General features: G+C 48.5%; 2 protein-coding genes across 6 annotated transcripts in view; one reads left to right on the top strand and one right to left on the bottom strand.

The window, feature by feature from the left end:
- The window catches only part of MED15 (mediator complex subunit 15), a 31,364-nt gene extending 17,449 nt beyond the window's left edge, over positions 1 to 13,915 (top strand). The window contains exons 9-18 of one of the 2 annotated variants that reach the window (XM_083717139.1): positions 3,940 to 4,059; positions 7,996 to 8,132; positions 8,249 to 8,376; positions 8,815 to 8,949; positions 9,564 to 9,627; positions 10,067 to 10,133; positions 11,235 to 11,395; positions 11,710 to 11,876; positions 12,174 to 12,272; positions 12,876 to 13,915. In XM_083717139.1, the coding sequence (XP_083573265.1) occupies positions 3,940 to 4,059; positions 7,996 to 8,132; positions 8,249 to 8,376; positions 8,815 to 8,949; positions 9,564 to 9,627; positions 10,067 to 10,133; positions 11,235 to 11,395; positions 11,710 to 11,876; positions 12,174 to 12,272; positions 12,876 to 13,012 (1,215 nt within the window). In that variant the 3' untranslated portion in view covers positions 13,013 to 13,915. The remainder of the gene's footprint in view (positions 1 to 3,939; positions 4,060 to 7,995; positions 8,133 to 8,248; positions 8,377 to 8,814; positions 8,950 to 9,563; positions 9,628 to 10,066; positions 10,134 to 11,234; positions 11,396 to 11,709; positions 11,877 to 12,173; positions 12,273 to 12,875) is intronic. The other variant, XM_083717140.1, reaches the window with a different exon arrangement.
- Positions 12,804 to 19,875, bottom strand: CCDC74B (coiled-coil domain containing 74B). 4 transcript variants are annotated; one of them, XM_083717529.1, is made up of 9 exons: positions 19,130 to 19,875; positions 18,689 to 18,733; positions 17,851 to 17,967; positions 17,565 to 17,730; positions 16,603 to 16,810; positions 16,425 to 16,507; positions 15,509 to 15,559; positions 14,320 to 14,461; positions 12,804 to 13,763 (listed from the first exon to the last, which is right to left on the bottom strand). In XM_083717529.1, the coding sequence occupies exons 1-8, from the start codon at positions 19,449 to 19,451 to the stop codon at positions 14,323 to 14,325; spliced, it is 1,131 nt and encodes a 376-aa protein (XP_083573655.1). In that variant the 5' UTR covers positions 19,452 to 19,875; the 3' UTR covers positions 12,804 to 13,763; positions 14,320 to 14,322. The 4 variants fall into 4 exon arrangements, with proteins under 4 accessions (XP_083573655.1, XP_083573656.1, XP_083573657.1 ...); XM_083717530.1 differs by having other exon boundaries at positions 12,804 to 13,043; XM_083717531.1 differs by having other exon boundaries at positions 14,320 to 14,458.
- Positions 19,876 to 20,984: the final 1,109 nt, after the last annotated feature.

The following is a 20,984-nucleotide window of genomic DNA, read 5'->3' as shown; positions in this document are numbered from 1 at the left end:
AACCGGTTCCCATGTAAACCAATTAGGCACCAGTGAGGTTTTAGGTTGGGGACACAGGTAGACGGGGGCCTGGCATCCGTGCACCCCCAGCTCAGAAATCCAAGGGCAAAGCCAGGATGTTGCCATCAGGCTTCAGACCAGGGCTCTTCCTAGGCTTGTGAATGTCGGATCTGCTTTTCGCTGTTCTGCTTGATAGCACAGCAAAAACAGCCCAGAACACAGTCCCTGTTGTGCAAGATGGGTCTGTCCTGATAGTCCTGGAGAGCCCCTTCGTTGCTGTCCAAGCATCAACACTCCATTGGGGTAGGATCTGCAGGTGCTTCAAGTGGGCAGGGCGAGAGAGGCCTAGAGAAAAGGGTTCCAAGGAGACGCTCAGGAGGCATCAGCTGTGAACCTCTTTGAAGCTTACCTAAAGCCACAGTGCTTTAATGGACTGGAAGCAGAGGGGCCTCTTCAAAGGTTTGGTGGGGTAAAGAGTGCAAAGTCCTGAGATGCACTAGATAGATGTCCGCAATAGAACTCTTTGTAGCTGCCCTGTTTCAACGTCCATGTGCTTCCACCCATTTGTCATAATTTGGACAGGGCCCCCCCTGATTCCCTCTCTGGCTCACCTCATCTTTCGCTAGTTGGGAATTGATGGGCTAGAGGATGGGAGCAAGCCAAGCTTGTGTGAAAACTACTGGGCTTGCACAAAGCAGCTTTCCAAACACAACAAACCAACATTTCCCAACTGACGTGGCCTCTGGCCAGTTAATAGTGTGGCATTGGCAGTCGCAAAGACTACGAGGAAGTCCTTGATTGTATGCTGAGGATATGGTCAGCAAATGTCTTTGGGAATGGTTATCTATGGTGGGAGTTGGTGTGCTCTTTCTGGCTGGCATGCACCATTCTGACAAATGGTGGCTGCTACCAGTTGCTCCAGGGTGAAAAGGCCTAGGGGTCCAGCCTCAATGACATCGTCCATGGCAGGTGTGGGGAACTATTGACCCGGCTAGCAAGCATGGTCATTGGCCAGAGATCATGGGAATTATTGTTCAGCAACACCTCAAGGGCCAGAGATACCCACACCTGATTTAGGGGGGCATAATTGGTTATTGTGGCTGTTGGCCATGCCCAAACTAGGGTTGGCTTCTCCAGCCTGCCAAGGAGATGTCATGCACATGAAGACACCTAGAGAGAGGCTGATGGCAATCTGGACCTTGTGGAGGTTGGATCAGTCAGACTAGTCTCTAATACAACAAGCGACTTGCTTTAACCAAGGAAATGCCTAGCTCTGGACCTTTTCTCTGTCCTTTATGGGTGTCTTTCTGTGGTTTTCAAATCAAATCTCTTCCTGACTTTTCTGGTAGTCTCTCCAGCGTCTTGCTTGTTGATGCCTGGCAAGGGGGCAGTTCTTGCTTCTTGGAGTGGAGCTTCATCTCCCATTGAGATCGGGAGGCAACTGCTGCCTGTCTGCCCTTTCTCCTAGAAATGCAGTTAGGATTTATTTACCATACTACTTCCCTGAACCCTTCCCTTATCATCATTCAAAGAGCCCTCCTGGTGGTGCTGTGTGGGAGGAAGCCTTGAACGAAGGACAGCCAATTGCATGAGGCGGCTCTTCTACGCAGACTTTCTCCTCTGGAGGCAGCCCTCCAGTTCAGGCCCTTTCAGTGTGTTGTGAGGATGTGAGCCATCGATCCTCAAGGACGGTCATCCACATCCAGTGGCTTCTGGAGCTGAATTCCACTCCACTCTTGTGCTTTTTTGCTGGGGCAAGATGCTGTCTGGATCTGCATCTTGGTCATAGCTTCATGTCTCAAAACCCACTAGGAGTGAAAGGTTAGAAGTTGATACTTCCATTTTCTAGATTTATTTATTTTTGCTGGGGAAGGGGAAGGGGGGACTGAATCTGTAAGAGGAGGGATATAAGCAAATTAGCTGTCCAGGAAATTGAACCTGTGTACAATTTAAACTTCTTCCATAAGTTTAAGAAGTCTTCAAGAGGTGGGGGAGAAAATCTTCCCTACGAGTTGTTCCTGGGAATTCGGGAGCTCTGCGCTGGTGATGCCTGTGTACTCTCTCTCATACAGTTGTGCCTCGCAAGACGGAAAACCCGCTAGACGAAAGGGTTTTCCGTTTTGGAGATGCTTCGCAAAACGAATTTCCTCTGGGCTTGCTTCGCAAGACGAAAATGTCTTGCGAGTTCCTGCGGGGTTTTTCCCCTCCCCCCCTTTTTCCCAAGCCGCTAAGCCGCTTATCAGCTGATCCGCTAAGCTGCTAAGCCGCTTATCAGCTGATCCGCTAAGCCGCTAATAGTGCTAAGCCGCTAAGCCGCTAATGGGCTTGCTTCGCAAGACGACAAAACCGCAAGACGAAGAGACTCGCGGAACGGATTCTTTTCGTCTTGTGAGGCACCACTGTATTTAAAATACAAGAGGCACATCCTAGAGGGGAAAAACCAAACAAGTTAGTAGAGTGCAAGACTCCTAATAGGGTTGTGGGTACAACCTCCATGATGGGCAAAAGACTCCTGCATTGCAGGAGGTTGGACTAGTTGACCCTCGTGGGACCCTTCCAACTCTACATTTCTAACACCTTTACTGTGCCAGAGTAGCTCTTTCTCAGCCTCCCCCCATCTCCACAAACCGCTTTTGCCTTGGGGGTGTATGTGTGCTGCAGTCCGGAGTTCTTGGCAAGTTCAGCTTACTGAAGTCATGGTGCTGCCTTCGCAGTCGGTTCGACTCTCCTGCTGGGTCTGAGGAGGAGCCTTTGGAGGCCGTGGCTCCAACAGTCTTCCCTTTGGTGGTGTGGCAGGAGGCCCCGGCCCACGGTGGTCCCTCGGTTGAGCCTGCTGGCGCCTGTGTGGCTCTGAATGTGGAGGAATGCCTGGAGGAGGAGCACGTTTTGTCAGCTGCCCACCCCCCGGTCTTGCTGCTGCTGCTGCCGCCGCCACCACCCATGCCCGCCATGGCTCACCCTCCATTCTCTGTGGCGCATCCGCCTCTGTTGGGAAGCTGCTTCTGCTGTTGTGTGGTGCTTGGCCTTGGCCTCCCCTGCTGTGGCGGCTTTTGCATGCTGTGTGTGTTGGACATGCGCATGTGGTTTGTCTGGACTCCCCTCATTCCTTTCTCTTCCGAAAAGCCTCTTTGACCATCCGTCACTGCCCTAGGCTGGGGGAGGGGAAGGGGGCTTGATTGCTCTGCCATGAACTAACAGCTGTGCAAAGTTTTGCTGTTCTTGAGTTGTGATTTCCTTTCTCCTTGTTTCATGTGTGTGTCTGTTTGTGTTCCTAACTTTTTTGTTAGCAACTTTGAGCTCTATGACTTTTTTTCAAGACACATTGTTGCTGTGGCTGCTGCAGGTCCATTTACATGAAGCACTAAATGCAGTTGCCTGTCATCATTCTTCCCCCATTCCCCAAGGTCTGGGCTAGTCTTAAGGACTCCCCTGAGGGTCAGGAATTGGGCAGGAGATGGGACCAAAGTCTCTCCCACTGGCTTGGGTGGTTCCGGCTGAGCCATATAGTTTGCAGATGATAAAATTCTGGTCAAACCTGCCCATGTCACACCTGGACCTTAAATCAGAGCTTAATACAGACTGGTGCTGTGTGTCCAGCTGGGTCAGTGGAGATGTCAATTTCCTCTTCTACGTTTGGCATCCCATTAGAGGGCCTTGATACAGCTGATGTGCAGCTGAACCCCCCCCCCCTTAATTGTTTCCCTTTAATTGGACTTTAGCTCCCCACACCACCCACTCACCCCAGAGTTCTCTGACAGAGCCAGTCAGGAGTGCAAGTGTTGTGTCTCCCAAGCCAGCGACTGCTGCAGGGTTGCCTTCCTAAGACTAGTTCGCTTGACTTCCACCTCCTCCTCGGAGGCTGCATGTGCTTCTCATCCTGCCGGCGTGCTGCGTTTCTTGTGTTGCGATTACTTTTGTCTGTCCCTCTGTCCTCCCAAGATGATCACCGCAACTATGGCCCGAGGTGGGATGCAAATAAGACCACGGTTCCCGCCTACCACCGCTGTCTCTGCCACGCCTCCAAGCACCATTCCTTTGGGTGGACAGCAAATGCCTCAGGTATTTACTGGAGCTGATGTGTGTTGTGCCAGGGGGCTGGTGGGGTGGGTGTTGCACAAGGGGTCCCCTCCCTTGTCATGAGTTCTGTTCAACTACTGGTGTGCACACTTAGCAGTGAACATGGGCACCCCAATGAAGGCTGCCCATAGAATGGTGGGGGAAGCTAAGCAGGACTGCAGATTAGCTTCTGGGAGCAGGGAGGTCCAGGAGAGGCGTTGCCCCAAGTCTCCCTCGCCTCCACAATGCTTGGCATAGTTCATAGGAACAGATTGCAGGAATGCTGATTTAGCTGCTAAGACATGTGTTGAACCTGTGTCTGTACTCCGAGGGAGGAGGAAGCTTGCAAAGACCCTTGAGGGGTAGATGTGCTCTCCCTGTTACATACTGTAGCTGCTGCTGCTGCTCGTTTTCTTCCCTTTGCCTCCTAAGAGGCTGGTAGAGGGTTCTGGCCATTTGTGCAGCCCAGTCAAATGCAACTGAACAGAGATTCGTGCCTCCTGCTCCCCTGAAGGAAGACTTGTGGGTCTTTCAGGGATCTCACCCCACCCATCCTGCCAAGATCTGATTCAAGTGGATTATCTGGCCGTCTTTGTTTAATCACCAGGGAGAGAGAAGTCAAACCACCTTCAGATCGCTGGTGCTTAGACTGCTGGAACTCCTGTTTATCACTTCTATAGTCCTTCTGCTATACAGTGGCAATTTGTCATCTTCACAAAAGCCATATGCATATGGAATAATGACTGGCCGCCCAAGATCCACACAAAGTCACTTTGTGGATTTACACCCAAGGCGGTTTCTGCACCCACATTTGTCTTGCTAATGACTACAGCATGTCAGGACTCCAGGAGGTGTTCTGTGCAGTCTTTATCAGGTCTGGTTCCACACCTGTGAAATACCGTGGTACCTCTGGTTAAGTACTTAATTCATTCCGGAGGTCCGTTCTTAACCTGAAACTGTTCTTAACCTGAAGCACCACTTTAGCTAATGGGGCCTGCTGCTGCTGCCGCCACAATTTCTGTTCTCATCCTGAAGCAAAGTTCTTAACCCAAGATACTATTTCTGGGTTAGCAGTCTGTAACCTGAAGCGTATGTAACCTGAAGCGTATGTAACCTGAGGTACCACTGTACCCCACTTGTGCCCCCAAGCACTCTTCTGAGGAACTCCACCAACGGATACCCACCTACTCGGTTGGCCCATTGATCTTGAGATGACCTCTCCACCCAGCCTTGCGTGCTGTTCTTTTCAGTATGTTGCACCATTAGGTTCCCCCCAGAAGAGGAATTGCTGGGGTGCATCATGGGGCTCAAACTCCCATAGAGTAGAACTGCTGACAGCCCCACTGCTCTACTTTGTTGTGAGGCAGTTACATCCCGGGGTTTGTGTTGACTCACACAGCAGCAAGGCTCTTGTGAGCTTGGCTCGTTCCACTGAGCTGCTTCTCTCACTGACTCCCACATTCTGTGGTCTGTTCGGCATGCCTAGTTTTCAAGTTCTTTCCAACCCTTATCTTGCTGGCCAGGAAACAATAATGTCTTGAGAGACAGTTCTTCCTGTTCTTCCCAAGGCTGAAAGTGGGTGCTTTGACCAAGGTCAACTGGCAGATTGCACAGCTTAGCTGACAGCAGGAATGTAGGTTTCCTCTGCCATAATGAATCTGGGCCTGGTGGAATACAGTCACAGCTGCAGCCACTCAAGTCCTGAGAAGGAGAACCAATATCCTCTCTGTAGACCAGCTTTGGTTGGTAGAAGTTTCATAAAGCTGCTTCATAGAAACTCCACCTGAGAAAGAAGCCCAGGTGTTGACCTCTAATCTGAGTCACCCAGCACTGCAATCAAAGGAAGCAGATTGACATGAACAACACCTGTGAATAGCCTTAAATGTTGTCAACAGCAATTAGTTCTGGGTGCATAAAAATATCCACAGTCCTTTTTCCACATATCCTTCAGTACCTGCTTACTGCTTCACAAGCACTTTGTTCCCAGTCTGCTTTCTATCAGCTGGAAATGATCTAGTAATTTGCTGGCTGTTCCCTTATCTGTGTTGTAGCACTACCAAAGCCGGTATCGGTATCCCCTAAATTAGTAGGCTTCTCAAAATCTCTGATCTAGCCCCTATAGGTTTGACAGATGAGCCGTGTGGCACCCATGTCCAGCCTCCCCTCCACATGGCAGGCTTGGCACTGAAACTGTTGTGGCTTCTCAGTGGATGAGCAACTTATTTGCACACTGGCAGGCCCTTACCTGTGATTCACACTGAGTTTAAATAGGAGTTTGCTTTCTAGGTAAGGTGTTCTGGCCTTGCAGCACTTGCCAGTCACAAAACACTTTCCCCTCTCAATTAGGCCTTGTAGAAATTCAGCATCAGGCTGTCAGATAAACACAGTTGAAGGACACTCTTGCAGTTGAATGGCACCAAGGTTTTCTGAAAACAATTTGCATTGAGAGCAGTTCAAATAAGGTAGAATCCTAAAAAGAAGAAAGCTTTGGGTCCAAGGCTTTCACTTAACGTTCTGTGGGCAATCAACCCTGCTGCGCAGCTAGAGTAAGCAAAAGAACAGGTGTTGCTTATCTATGGGCCTTTTGCTTTGATCAGTATCTGTCCATTTTTTTAATAAAAAAAAGCTGCTCCTTTAGAGGGAGCCAGCTGTGAAGATTAGAGGTTGAGAACACGGAATCTCGGCCTTCACTCTTTGCTTCAGATTCCTAGAACAATTAATTATGCTGCAAACTGCACACACATTTAGCTGGAATTTGAAGGGGGTGGGGGAGCAGGCCCTCTTAGAGATCCAGAGAGGCCCCTAGCCATAATAAAGATTAAAAATGACGGCAGAGGAAAGCAAAATAAGGCTCTGAAGAGTGAGCTGTTTGTTCATACAACATGAGCAGCAGACCGGGGAGGACATGCTCATCACCGTCTAATCCGGTATATTTTTAGCAATATTTATGGATTTTTTAACTCTTTAAAATGACAAAGTCCATATTTGTTAATTCAAAAAGTGGTCTCATTTGCTTAATTTGCAGCTCTAAGCCGAGAGGGTGGGTGTCATATTTTGGTCTCATGTGCATTTTTTAAAAGCTGCAAAGTGCCTAATACGAGGCCTCCGTTGGCCCTGGGGGAGGGGGCAGGGACTAGGGTATGATGGGTTTGTTCAGCTATATTTCATGCAGCTGGCTGTAGTTTCTAAAGAGTTCCTCCAAAGAGGAACGGGAAGTTTTGTCTGTCTGATCTTCTAATGCTCAGTGGAAATGGAGCAAAAGAGGGAAGCAGTCTGCCAACTTGGGCAGCTTGTGGGACTGTGGTACACACCTCCTCTGCTTCCCAAAACACACATGTGTTTTGTATCATGAGCTACTGCTGCTCCATGCAGTTCTATGTTTTACTCTGAATCTGTTCTTTGAGGGGCTGGAGCATTCTTCTGCCAAGCTAGCCTGTGTCTGTCATGCATGCAGCACACATACACACTTTGGACCATCTCAATCTGTTGTGGAAATCATTGACAAAGCTTAAAGGAACGGGGTTTTGGTGCACTGGGCCACAATGAAGGTAAGTCTCCCATGGTACTAGTTGAGGCTGGCATTTTTCAGACAGATGTTTGGTCTGGTAAATGTAGATGGAACTGAAGACTCCCCGAGTTGGCTCTCTGTCCTTAGCAAGCCAGGGAAGAATTCTGCATGTGGTGAAGTCACAGGAGGCTTGCAGTGAAATGCTGCTGTGTTGGGCCTGTTTTGTCACACTTAGTTTGAAGAGTTTTTGAGCTTCCTGCTATGTTCATTACAATCTTCATTTTACATGCCAGGAAAGAGTGGCAAGCCCAAGGCTCCTCAGCAGGTCATATACGCTGCCTTTCAATGGGACCCCTGGCTGCTGCGCTTGTCCTGGTGCCCTTGTCTTTTTGGAAAGGCTCCTCTTGCCAGTGACGGTTCCTTTGTTCTAGGTCAGCCAGAGCAGCATCACCATGATGTCTTCTCCTTCACCAGCCCAGCAAGCCCAGACCCCTCAGCCGATGCCTCCGCCACCTCAGCCCTCTCCCCAGCCTGGGCAGCCAACTTCCCAGCCCAACTCTAATGTCAGGTGAGCCTTGATGTAGGAGTAAGCAGGCTTCAGGTGGTTTCAAGTTTTCTTTTTAGGGTCAATAATAGCTGCTTCATCCCCAGACCTCAATGGGAAATACTTTCCTCCTCTTTCAGCTCTGGTCCAGCCCCATCTCCCAGCAGCTTCCTCCCCAGTCCATCTCCTCAGCCCTCTCAAAGTCCAGCAGCTGCACGAACGCCACAGAACTTCAGTGTCCCATCTCCTGGGCCACTAAATACTCCAGGTAATTTGTGCAGGGCTTGAGGGAGCAAAACCAGGTTGTCCCTCTTTTTACTTCCAAGTCTGTGCCTGTAATGCACTTTTTGCATAAATGGGGTTAATTGTGGGGACCCAGTGCTGGCATTTGAGAGGATTTTTTTGATAATTTTAACTATCAGTGGTGTGGTGGGTGAACACAATTTGCTTACAGACTGTGATCCTCTGCTTCCCTGGCAGAAGCTGTATTGCAGGCAGCCCAACAACAGGACAAAGGCAGCATGTCCCACAGCCAAACTCTGAATCCCCAGAACAGCTTGGTGATGGTGGCAGAGGGGGAGCAGCCTGGGGGTGCATGCAGGAAAGCAGATGGAAGGCAGGCTGTGCTGGGTGCAGCCACCTCTCCCTCTTCCTGTTCAGTGCCTTTACTCCATGGGTCTAACCTGTCCTCTTTTGTGCCTGGAAGGCAATCCCAACTCTGTCATGAGCCCAGCGAGCTCCAGCCAATCTGAGGAGCAGCAGTACCTGGAAAAACTCAAGCAGCTCTCCAAGTACATTGAGCCTCTGCGAAGAATGATCAACAAAATAGATAAGAATGAAGGTAAGTGTGTGTTGACTCCCCCTGCCCCCTGGTGGTGTGCTTGGGGTTGTCGGTGCCCAGCTTTGATAGCCTTTCCCCTTGCAGCAGCAGGTGGTAGGTACCAAGAGGCTTTCTGCTAGGACTGGGCTCGGTAGTCCAGATCAGCCATGTTACTTCCTACTTGCTGCCGGGTTACCTGTAAATATAGCCTTGTCGCGTGCAAAGTGATGAATAAACCATGTTATATCTCTGCAGGAAGTAGAGGGAAACTGGGTGGCAATGAATTCTTTGGCTCTGTCCAGAGTTACCTTCTGTGGCTGAACTGTGTTTGGGCATGGCACACCACGGGCCATATGGAAGGCTGCCTGAGGCATGTTGCACTTTTGCACCCTCTGAAAAGCAAAAGGGATGGACACACTCTCAGTTTGTGCCATCTGCTGCTGTACTCACAAGGATGCGACAGAGGCCATGTTGCACCCTATGACCTCTTTCTGAGTGGTTGTCTTTGGCAGAGAAGCTTGAACCTGAAAAGGTACAGACCTCCTTCGCCTGTCAGAAGAGATCTGCTTTCTCTCTGTCCTGCAAGATAGTTCTAGCATAACTGCCTCTTTCAGGAGTGTTTCTTATCAATTCAGACAGGAAGAAGGACCTCAGTAAGATGAAAAGCCTGCTGGATATTCTGACTGATCCTTCCAAACGGTAAACTTGTGTGCTCATTTTCGACCCATTATCTCTTCTTGCTCTCCTCCCTTTGAACATCAAGAGGAGTTGTCTTTGTAAGCGGCAGGAGATAATTAGAGCTAGTTGTGTTCACAGGCAAAATTCTGCTTTATGTTAGTTGAGGAAAAAGGCTCAATGCTCTAGCCTGCCTTGTTCTTGGTTTGTGCTTGCCAAGTGTAGCAGGCAGGAAGTGTCTTCTCTGTAGGAAGAGAGGCACAAGAAGCAGCCCCACACAGCAGCGGGGCCAGGTTCCAGTAGGCGGCTTCGTTCTTCCTAGTGACTGTGTAGCAGCAGTAGTGGGGAGGGAGAGTGCTGTTTGTTGGTGGCTTGCCATGTCCATCTGGGGAACGAGGAGGCAATTCTACTTTCTCTGAAGCAGAAAAGTGTCTGTTCTGAGACTGGCTTTCTTCATTCCTAGCTGTCCTCTGAAGACACTGCAGAAATGTGAAATTGCTCTGGAGAAGCTCAAGAATGACATGGCTGTGGTAAGTTCTGTGTATTTATCTCTGTTCCCCTAGTCCACATTAGCAGGGGGCCTTTCTCTTCTCAGTGATTCTGCACATCAGGAACAAAAGAAGGAAAATGTAGGCAAAGAAGTTGGCCACAGTACAGCATAAAGGTCTGGTCACCACACCTCAAAAAGGATATTGTAGATTTAAAAAGGGATAACCAAAAGGGGCCAGATTGAATTCCCTATGTGGAAAGGTTACAATATTTGGGACCTTTTTATGTTTTGAAAAAAGGCAATTAAGAGAAGACAAGAGTATAAGATTATGCATGGTTTTAAGAGAGGATTAGACAAATGCCTGGAGGATGAAGCTATCAACAGCTATTAGCCATGCCCTTGAATAGCAGTTGCAAGGAATCACAGATAGGGAGAGTGCAACTGTTGTACTCTGGTCCTGCTTCTGGGCTTCTTCCCAGAGACATCCGATAGTCACTATGAGAACAGGATGTCAGACTAGATGGGCCTTGGCGCTGACAGAGCTACAGCGCTGTTCTTTTACAAGAACAAATGACTCGCAACTTACACAAGAGTTATGTTCCAGAGGTAGCATGTAAAGCCAAAATCACATATAGTTAATCCTTTAAAAACTGGAAAATGTCCTATAAAAACTACTGAAGACTTCCATGCACCTCCGAATGGGCCTAAGACCGCTTTCACTCTCTTAACTGCACATCCAAATGCTCTCCCAAGGTGAGTGCGATGGTGGGCACAATTGCCAGTGTCCCCGCCTTCTTCCAATCCCTCCCCCCATGACTGCCTCTTTTTAAAAAAATCAGCCGTGCACATAAAGCTGAGCTCACACAAGTTACACGCACGTAAGTTGCGAGTTGACCATACAAGCAAACTCCAGTGTGTCCAAAGCTGAGTAAGGAGCAATTGCCTGATGGGATCTGTGTAGAAGTCCTTTGTCTCTACATGGAGCTGTCTGAGATTCAATGGACAGATTTGTAAGCTGGCATCTGAGCAGAGGCCCTGAAATCTCAAGTTATTCTTAAAGCTGTTGTTTCCTGGGAGTCCAGCAACACCTACTGACAGAACTGCACCTTCCCTAAATCCGTGTGTGTCTCTTGTATGTCAGCCCACCCCCCCGCCCCCTACAGTGCCTCCCACAAAGCAGCAGTACTTGTGCCAACCGTTGTTGGATGCTGTCTTGGCCAATATCCGCTCACCAGTCTTCAATCATTCCCTCTACCGAACCTTTATGCCAGCAATGACTGCCATCCATGGTCCACCCATCACGTATGTATATTCATTGTTCTACTATCTGCTGAAAGATGGCTAAGGAATTGTGAGAGATAGGAAAGCTCAGAGCCCAGGCCTGGAAGGAATAAGATGGCCAAAGATTACTTGTGTGTGCTGCAAGAGATTAACACAGCCACCCTTCTGGAATTTGTCAGATATTTGTGCATATATATTGTTCCGGCTATTTCTGAAGTTATTTGATCTTGCTTTGATATTTTAGTTAGACCAGTTTTTGGGGGCTGCCTTATCATTTTGTATGCAAAATTAATTAGAAATGAGAATTGAAACGGAAGTTGGCTGTCCTATCATAGGACCCCGGTGACTTCCACTCGGAAGCGGAAATATGAAGAGGACGAAAGGCAGACTATACCAAATGTATTACAAGGGGAGGTTGCAAGATTAAACCCAAAGTTCTTGGTGAACCTGGATCCCTCCCATTGTAGCAACAATGGCACCGTCCACCTCATATGCAAGCTAGGTGAGTGGCAAGAAAAGACAGCTCTGTCTTCAAATATCCTCTTGACACTTGAAGGCTAAAAGCCTGCATTGGTGGTGGCGGCAGCAGGTTGACTGGGCCTGGTTAAGGTCCAAAACTTGACCAAGAGAGAAAAGGTAACAGAGGATCCTAACCAGACCTTGATGGGTCAGCTGCCTGTTGCTGGGAACAGAGAGGTTGTTTCTGAATTCCTGCTTAATGAGGAGGCTGCCTGATAAGCAACTTTAGGTGTCTCTTGGAGAAGGTTGAGAAAGTAATGCAAAATGTGTCTGATTCCAGATGACAAGAACCTTCCAAATGTCCCACCATTGCAACTGAGCGTCCCAGCCGATTATCCACATCAGAGCCCCTTGTGGATTGATAACCCTCAGCAGTACGGTATGAAAGAACAAGGCAGGCGGAAAATGACTTTTGGGTGGGTGATGGGGTATTGGGTCTACATTAAGCCTTGGAACTGGTGAGTTTAGCCTTTGTGATCCATTTGACCACTTCATATTAAGACTCCCATCCTGTCTTTTGAGTGTGGATTTATTTGTGCTGTAGGAAGAGATGTGGTAAAGTTTTATGTGATTTCGGAATACTGGGGTTTTTTAAGGGACACTGCCAGAGGCCAGGTGGGAAGAAGAGAACCAACTACATTTTTTTACTTATAAACACACACTCTCTTACCAAGTTTTTACAGGAAAACTGCCCTCTCAGTTTTAAGCTTTGGAAGCTCAGAATTCCAGTATCCTAAGGAAATCCTTTGAATTTTGGAAGCTTCAGATATGTAACAAGACACTGCTACTGCTTCCAATGGTGAGGTGAAGGGGGAAAAAGCCAATGACTCATTTTTCTCAGTTCTGCAGCTCCAAATCCCCAGCTTTGATAACCCATCAGTATGAGTCACAAAACCGCCCACACACGAGCTGCCATCTGGATGGTGTCCTTTATTATTATTATTTTTTAAATAACAGACTCTTTTTGCTTTTTTCTTTCCAGAAGCAAACCCTTTCTTGCAGTCAGTGTATCGCTACATGATGTCAAAATTGCTGCAGCTTCCTGACAAGCACTCTGTCACAGCACTCCTTAACACCTGGGCGCAGAGCATCCGCCAGGCCTGCTTGTCTGCTGCTTAATGTCTCGTCATCTCCTCTTGCTGGGCCTGGGCTGGAAAAAAACACAGCCAAGCAGGGCAGGAACGTGTGAAGCAGAAGCCTTAAATTGTTTTTGTTTACTAGGAGCCCGGCTTTGTAAAGAGCCTGGCATTAGGTTTAGTGCTTGTGCTTCTTCTGCCTTTGTAGACCTGCCCATAACTTGATGCAGGGGGTGGATTTTCACGGTTCTTACGGCAGACGTGTTAATGACTTTTTTTTAATGTCTTCTTAGAGAAGAGTGTGTGTAGACTTCTGTCACGGAGTCTCCCTACTATAAGAAAAGGGACAGCGTCCTTCAGACCTCGTCCAGTGCCCAGTATGTATGTATATATGTATGCTTGGTTGGATACCAGCCCCAGAAGAGGCTGCCTGCACACACACCACACAAGCTGTTCTTTGATAGCTGTGTGCAGTGACTGGCTGAAGCAGGTGAGCGGTTTGTGTCTTCCCAACTATGAGGCAGCCAGCTATTAGACTGATGTGGCTCTGGCAAGCCATGCGTCAAATGTCATTCATCAACTTGTGCCTCACGGGAGGAGCCTGCCTAGGCACAGGGTGAGACTGAGGCTGCTACACTCAGCCTTGGTTTTGCTTTCTCCTACCTCCCATGCACAACTCTCTTGATCTTTGTGGAAGTATTGCTGTTTTTACATACTTCTGCTATCACCTTTGCAGCAGAGTCGCTGAATACTGGCTTGCACTCTTCCAACACGGCATCCAATTGCTGTGCTATCTGTAAATGTGTGATTGCTGTGTCAATTTGAGGACATTTTTAAAAATGTACTTAAGAAGCTCTGATTGATTGCAGTACAAAGTATCAATTATTTCATACATGAACTAAGGCATTTGTTTTATTGTAATAAATGTATTGTTCCAGTGTTTTAACACTCACTTATTTTCTCTTGCAACCCCCCAAACTCCTTTGGCTCCACCGCAGCCTGAGAAACTTGTTTGCTAAAAGGCAAAGTCACTTTGATGCCCCCTTGACCTGGGGTTCTCTAAGGAGGCTTCTGTGTATTTTGCATCTAAAAGCCCCCAATTCTGTAGTTAAAAAAGTAAACTTAATTACTACTGAAGGTAGAACAGTTTCTAGGGAGAAGTAAGGTCACTGTGATCTTCTGTAGCTATGTGGACAAAAAAGGATTAATTATGAAGTTTTAAAAATTGAGTGGTGAACACCAGAAACAATTTGTTGAAAGTACAGCACACACTCGGAAATGGTTTAGCTGGCTTTCAAACCACTTTAGGGCAAGGAGACACATTACAAAAAGAGGCCAATTGAACCATACTTGCTAAAGTGCTGTCCGGTGGAGCCTGTTCCTCTGAACAGCCTGTGTTCTCTTCTGTCTCTCTGCAAAAGCATTTCCTAGTGTTTGCTTCAGTGCTGGCAGCACAGCCCTTTCAGCAGCAGGCAGTGGTGTGAGAATCCTACTGGAGAACAAAGTGGGCCTGTCATATTGAAGTCTGCATTTAAATAAGCTGCTCTCGCATCCTTCTAATAGGGTGTTTGAGGAAGGCAGTGTCCAAGTTTAGTGTCTGCCCCCACACACAAAGAATATTTTTTTTCTGGAGTCTTGGCTTTTAGCCAAGAGCTTGCTCTGATAATTTACGTTCAAAGCCAAAAACTGTCTGATGTTGATGTTTCGTATGTACTAAACTAGTCCTCTGGAGCAAATGGGAACATTTCTCCACCTGCCCAAGTGACAAGTGTTAGCAGGAGTTACAGTAGAATTTGCTTGCACTTCAACACTCCTTTCACCTTAGAGCAGAGAGGTGAGCCAAGGGCAGCACTGACCCAGAGTCAACCCCCTCTGGGGGGCTGAGGCAAGAACTGCACTTCTTCCAAAAAGGCTTTTCCCAACAACTGATTCAACATCTCTATATCGTTTTTATCAAGATTAAATTCGTAAAAATTAAATTCTGTTTTTGTTTTTTTAAATAAAAAAATTGCAAGATCTTGGTGGGAGGGAGAGTCATAAACCTTTTGGCATCATCACAAGAGCAGTCAGTAAACTTTTTTTAAAAAACAGACCAATTTTAGAAGTGCTTTAAAAGGGCCACAAAACTTTTTGGCATCAGGACACCACTGGGGGGGGGGGGGACTCAAAGGAGCAGTATGTAATGGCATTTTTTAAAAAAAAGACTGTTTGGGAAGGTGGGGGAGTCTAGTTTGAAAAATGTTTACATTTCAATTAGATCCTCACCACAAAATACTTTTTTCTAATTTGGGAAGCCTGCTGGGAGACTTTTAATTGCAAAACTTTAATAAAAAGTTGTGAGTGGCCTGTGCAGTGGTGGACCTCGGGATCTTAAATTTCTGTGACACCCAGATTTAGTTGTCCCCCCTACTTCTCATGCTGCATTCTAAATCGTAATTGTGGGGTCCTTGCAGTTCCCCAAAGTTCAAGCACACAGTGTGACCTAACCAATTATGCTCCCCTTAAGCCATCTCTGGCCTGTGTTAAGATGCCTGCTTACCATTTCTTAGGACCATTCTTCACCTTGGGCAACCGTGTGACCTCTTGGTTCCTGAAGGAAAACATTAATTAGCATTTATAGGTAAGTGCTACTTCATACTAGGTCGCAGAGTATTTATTCTGGCACCAACAATTGGGCACTGGGAAAAGAATTCTTGCCTCTTGCCCTTTCATCATGCATTATGTCCTTCCATAGGGCACAAAAATAACACTTTTGAGACTCACAGGAGCATCTTAAGTAGCAAAATACCACTGCAGCCTGCTTTCTCAGCTCACATGGAAATGCCCCAACACACCTGCTCTCAAGATTGCAGCTGCCATCAAAGTTCCTAGTAGGTGAGATCCAGCACTTTAGTAAGCATTTCCATGCTCTCTCCACATAGGTAGGCTACTCCAAGCATAACCACTTCCTGCTTAATTAAATTTAAGCCCAGCTACAAAGAAAAAATCCAGTGAGGTTAAATTGCTGGGAGGAGTGAAATTTAATCCTACATGGAGTTAACAAGCAGGCTAACTGTATTGGGAAGTGGGAATCAACAGCCAGCATTAGGAGGAGTCTGCAGAGGGAGGCGGACAAAGTAATAGTCTCAATGTGTTTTATGGAGAGTTAATTTGGACAATTGCTTTCAGCTGCTATTTTCTCCTCAAGGAGATAGGATGGTGACAGGAATGCATGGGATCTCTAAAGAACTGCAGAGATCACAGAAGGTTCCCTGGCAAAAATTTGAGCTCCTATCTCACATGTGCTCACAAATAGCTTTGTGAGAAGAAAGTAGCTAAAAGAGCCATGGCTGAACCACTCATTAGTTCTAGCGACCACCTAATCAATCAACTGTGGTACTTTGGAGACCCTGCTGCAACTGAAATGAGATATTCAGGGGTACCATCCTTCCTCTTTCCATTAAAAACCACCTTACCCAGCATGACCAGCTAGCATGTAGTCCTCAGGAATTCTTTTGGTCTTGTGGATATCTTCCAAGCATGATCTCAAATACATCAGCTGAAGAAGAAAGGAGGAGAGTGTGTGACTTTCCTGCTCCTCCTGCAATGTCAGCTTCCTGCCTCTGAGGGACCCAGGAGAGCAAGCAGCCTCACCTCCTGCATTTGCATGTGGTTGATGTTCCACAACTGCCGAATGACCACTTCACACTCCTCCAGCGTTGGTGGCTTCCGCATGTAGGAAGGGAGCACTGTCACCAAGAAGGGGTTGGAAGAAGCAGCAGGGATTTTCACATCTCCTGCCCTGCTTTGACCAGATGAAAAAGGGATGGGGGACGTCATCCTGTCACAAACATCTGCGTCTCTGTAACAACACAGTTGAAGTGTGCCCAAGGAACAGTTATTTCGGTGAACTACAGGTGGGCAACCTACGGCCTAAGGGACTGACTGGCACTCTTTTCAAGTAGCCCCAACACAGGGGCTAACCAACTGCCCTATTCTTTCATCAGTTTTAGTTTCCTTCCCATTTCTCTTGGCTTTAAAAATATTTTCTCCCTTTTTATATAGCTTATATGTTACATTACATCTTATATAGTTATATGTTACATTTAAAAAAATCCTGACTGAATGACCAGGGGGGAGGGGTTCTCCCAGCTGTCAGATCACTGGTGGGCTTTAACAGTGTGTGCTGGTCACTAATATCAGAAAGGAATTGCTTTCACTTGCTGAACAGTCTGTTGTACAAAAGAAGCTACGTATCTATCTGAGAGTAACCACACTTAGTCTAGCAAGGCGCAAGTAAGCCTGCGTAAGCCTGAGAATTCTGCACAGTTCTGCACACGACAGTGTGGTGTAGTGGTTAGAGTGTTGGACTAAGACTTAGGAGACCAAGGTGCAAATCCCCACTTGGCTATGAAGCCTCCCAGGTTACCTTGAGCCAGTCACAGCCTCACAGCACAAGTTCACTCACAGGACTGTTGTAAGGATAGAATGGAGTGGGGATGTGTGTACACCACCTTGATAAATAGTAAGCAGAACTTTTAATCATCAGTAACAACAGTGTGAAACTTGCTGCTTTGTTTTAGAAGTTACTGCTACTTTAGTGGGTGTTCTCAAACCTGGGATGAGGTGCCTCTTCTGGAACCGTCTCCTGCTCCGGCCTGAAGTCCTCCAATTCCTTCCACATTACTCTATCTACTTCCTTTTCTATAATTTCTTCTTCTGCACTCGTCTCGTCCATCATGAACTCGCCACTTACTGGTTTCTTTTCCAGCTCCTCAGAACCTACAAGATGTTTAGGAAAAGGCTGCATTGCTAATACACTCAAAACACTACACAGTCATGGCATCAGATGCATTGTGGCCACCGTTAACGCTATATTTTCAGCTTAGACTGTGTGTGTACCTTGTTCTCTGTGCTCTTCTTTTGCTGCTGGTGCCACCATCTTCAAGCCGGCACTTGTCTTCCCTGGTGCATTGCTTCCTGGCTGTGTCTTACTAGGCAAGTTGCTGGAAGAATGATCTTCAGAAACAGAAAGAAAGGAACTAGTTGAATAATCTGGCAGACAGGTACATACTCCCTTGAAGGGCTAGCACCAGTACCCATGTATGAGCGCATAACCATAGGGAAGGCCAAACAGGACATTTTCAGAAGGGACCCTTTTGTGTCTTGGCATCCTAGTAGCTGAAATATTCTAAGAGAAACCTGATCCTGGAGCTCCCATGCTTGGCATCAACTCCTTGCCTATCAAGAGCTGGGAGCCACTCAGTTGGACCTTCTTCACCTGCTCCATGTCAGCCTGTGTATTTGCCTACTCATTCATCCCCTTCAAGAAACACCAAGCCTAATCTCTTGGGTAACAACCAGGGCTCACATATTACAAGCACCAGCTTCACTGGACTCGCCTACCCCCCTCATTACCAACTCTATGCTAAGAGCTTCCAAAAATGGGGCTGTCAAGGAATCTTGCCTTGTGGTTTCTAAGTACAAAGGATTTTGACAGGTGGGTGGGGCATCCACCTGTCAATCATGGTGACATTAATGACACCCCCCAAATACAGCTGTCAAATTCAGTGGGAGGCCGAACCTGATCAGCACCTGGCCCTTGGAACCCAAAAGGTTCCCCAGCCCTGGTTTAGGTGAAGCAGCTGTGTCAGAAACCATCATATCCATTCCTGAGCCTTGAGTGGGCAAGTGACTAGTTTCACTTTATAACTGAAACATAGGCAGTGCAAGGCTGTACCTTTCCTCTGAAGTATCGGGTGCATGATGAGTTTATAATGAAGATCTGCAAGAAAAAGAAAAGGCCTTGTTAGTGTGGCCAGACCACCCCTCCTTTAACTGGTAATGTTCACGCCCATTCTTTTACTTGGGGATGGAGAGGGAGAGACTTGAGGGGGCAGCCAACTGGGTGATTGGATCTAGGTGCCCGGAGCTGGAGTGCTGCTGCTGCAACCACCTCTTTTTCAGGGAGGGGTGCCAACTTGAATGAAATATGGGGGGCAGGTAAGCAAGGCCCGCCCTATATAACGGACCACATGACGCGGTGCTATTTGAATGGCAATGCCCATCCACTTTGGGGCTGCCGAACCCCCTCGTATATTTTCTCGGGGGAGCCGGATCTCCCTCGTCCCCTAGGAGCTGGCTCCTATTTGAGGGGTGGGGTATCCTTCCGGCTGCCCACCCTTGTTCTGCCTCTTGAGGACATCGATCTCCTCGTGGAGCTTCTGGAGGGTCTCGGCGTGCTGCGCCTGCAGGAACTTGAGGCTGCGCTCCAGGTCGGTGGCCGCCCTCCTCCAGCCGTCGGCGCTGGGAGTCCGAGGCGGCCGAGGAGGGTGAGGTTGAGAAGCGGGGTGCGAAGGCGACGGCTGAGCCGGGGACGCGGCCCTTTCCGGCGACGGAGGCTGCTGCCCGCCGAAGCGCGACCAGGGAGGCAGGTGGAGGTTGTGCTGCTGGTGGTGGAGCTGCTGGGTGCGGCCCAGCGAAGGGAAACCGGAGCTCTGCATGGCCGGGGACGGGAAGGAAAGCGACGGAAGAGCCGGGTGCGCAGAGGCCTCAGACTCAACCAGCTCGGGTGCGAGGAGAAGCAACCGGGCCGGGGCTAAGGCGCATTTCTGCCGCCTCCTCTTCAGAAGAGCTTTCCCTCTGAGGCGAAGGCGCTGCCCATTCCGCCTCAGGAGCGGGAGGTCGTTGGCCCTTTCGCTTCTCCTCCTCCTACCCGGGCGGGAAACCTGAAGGGCCGAAGCGCCGCCGCCTGAGGAGAATTAGGCGGCGGCTCTGCGTCCCTTCCCGCCGCCTCCTCCGACCAGCCTCGCGCCGCTCCCCGCCCCCGCCTCTGTCGCCATGGCGACGGGCGCTCGCTCGCTCGCACCACAGTGGCCGGAGGAGCGAAAGAGGCGCGAAGCCCCAGGAGGAGGAGGAGAGCCCCACCCATCGAGCGCGGTGAGGGGCGGGTGTTAGTCTCGCCTCGTCATAAGGGAAAAGGCGTCGTGAGGGGAATGGCGGGGAGGGGGAGCCATGAAGGGGCAATTACTCAAAAGAGGCCTCTTACCCTCGAAGACGATAAGGGGTCAGGGGGCGCACCTCTGGCTAGTTCCCCACCAGGAGTAAAAAAAAAACTGGGGGGAAGGGGCAGGGAAGCCCCGCCGCACATGATCCATCGAATGTTACGGTGCGCTACAGTATTTGAATGGCGTTGTCCAGATGTCCAAGAGAAAAATAACTACCAAACTTTTAGAAGACATTTGAAGGCAGCCCTGTTTAGGGAAGCTTTCAATGTTTAATAGGTTACTGTATTTTGGTGTTCTGTTGGAAGCCGCCCAGAGTGGCTGGGGAAACCCAGCCAGATGGGCGGGGTATAAATAATAAATTATTATTATTATTATTATTATGCTGATTGGTTTCCATGCTCTCCAACCCACCCACCTGCACTGCAGTCTCCAAACGGCGCAGAGCACGGAGAGCATGGGGCTGGATTGAAGACCATCCTGCAGGGCCCAAATCACCCCAAAGTTAGCCCAGTAACTTGGAATGATGCCTGGATGCCACGATTTGGGACCTTGCTGGATGCCATGACCCAGGGAGGGTGCTAAGAACCCACAGGGGAAACACAGCACAGCATACAAGTAGGCTCGCACATCCTCTCATATTTAGGATACCCGAGTGCTATAACTCGGGAGCCATAACTCCTGAGGTGCAATAATGCCAGACTTCCGGTTGCTGAGTTGCAACTGCGAGACCAGTTACGCCTGGCCTGAGACAAGGGTCAAGAAGGAACTGCTCTGTGGCCAAGTAGAATGCCTGACTCAGGCTATATTTCTAGGCTATAATTCACCTGGGTCAGACCCAGTTTGGCACACACCCAGCCATGCACATTTGCATACACACACACACGCACAGGCCTGGAGCCTCAATGGTGCCCCTCTGCGTGCATCAGCCAGAGCAAAAAAATCTAGCTAACTATGGCTCTGCATGACTTAAGCATTTGTCCATGCACGTCCCTAGCCAATGGTGACACGAGATCATGCATGTGTCTGCAA

The sequence above is a fragment of the Podarcis gaigeae genome (assembly GCF_964106915.1).
Source record: "Podarcis gaigeae genome assembly, chromosome: 16".
Lineage (NCBI taxonomy): Eukaryota > Metazoa > Chordata > Lepidosauria > Squamata > Lacertidae > Podarcis > Podarcis gaigeae.
This window is presented reverse-complemented; position numbering and strand designations above follow the sequence as displayed.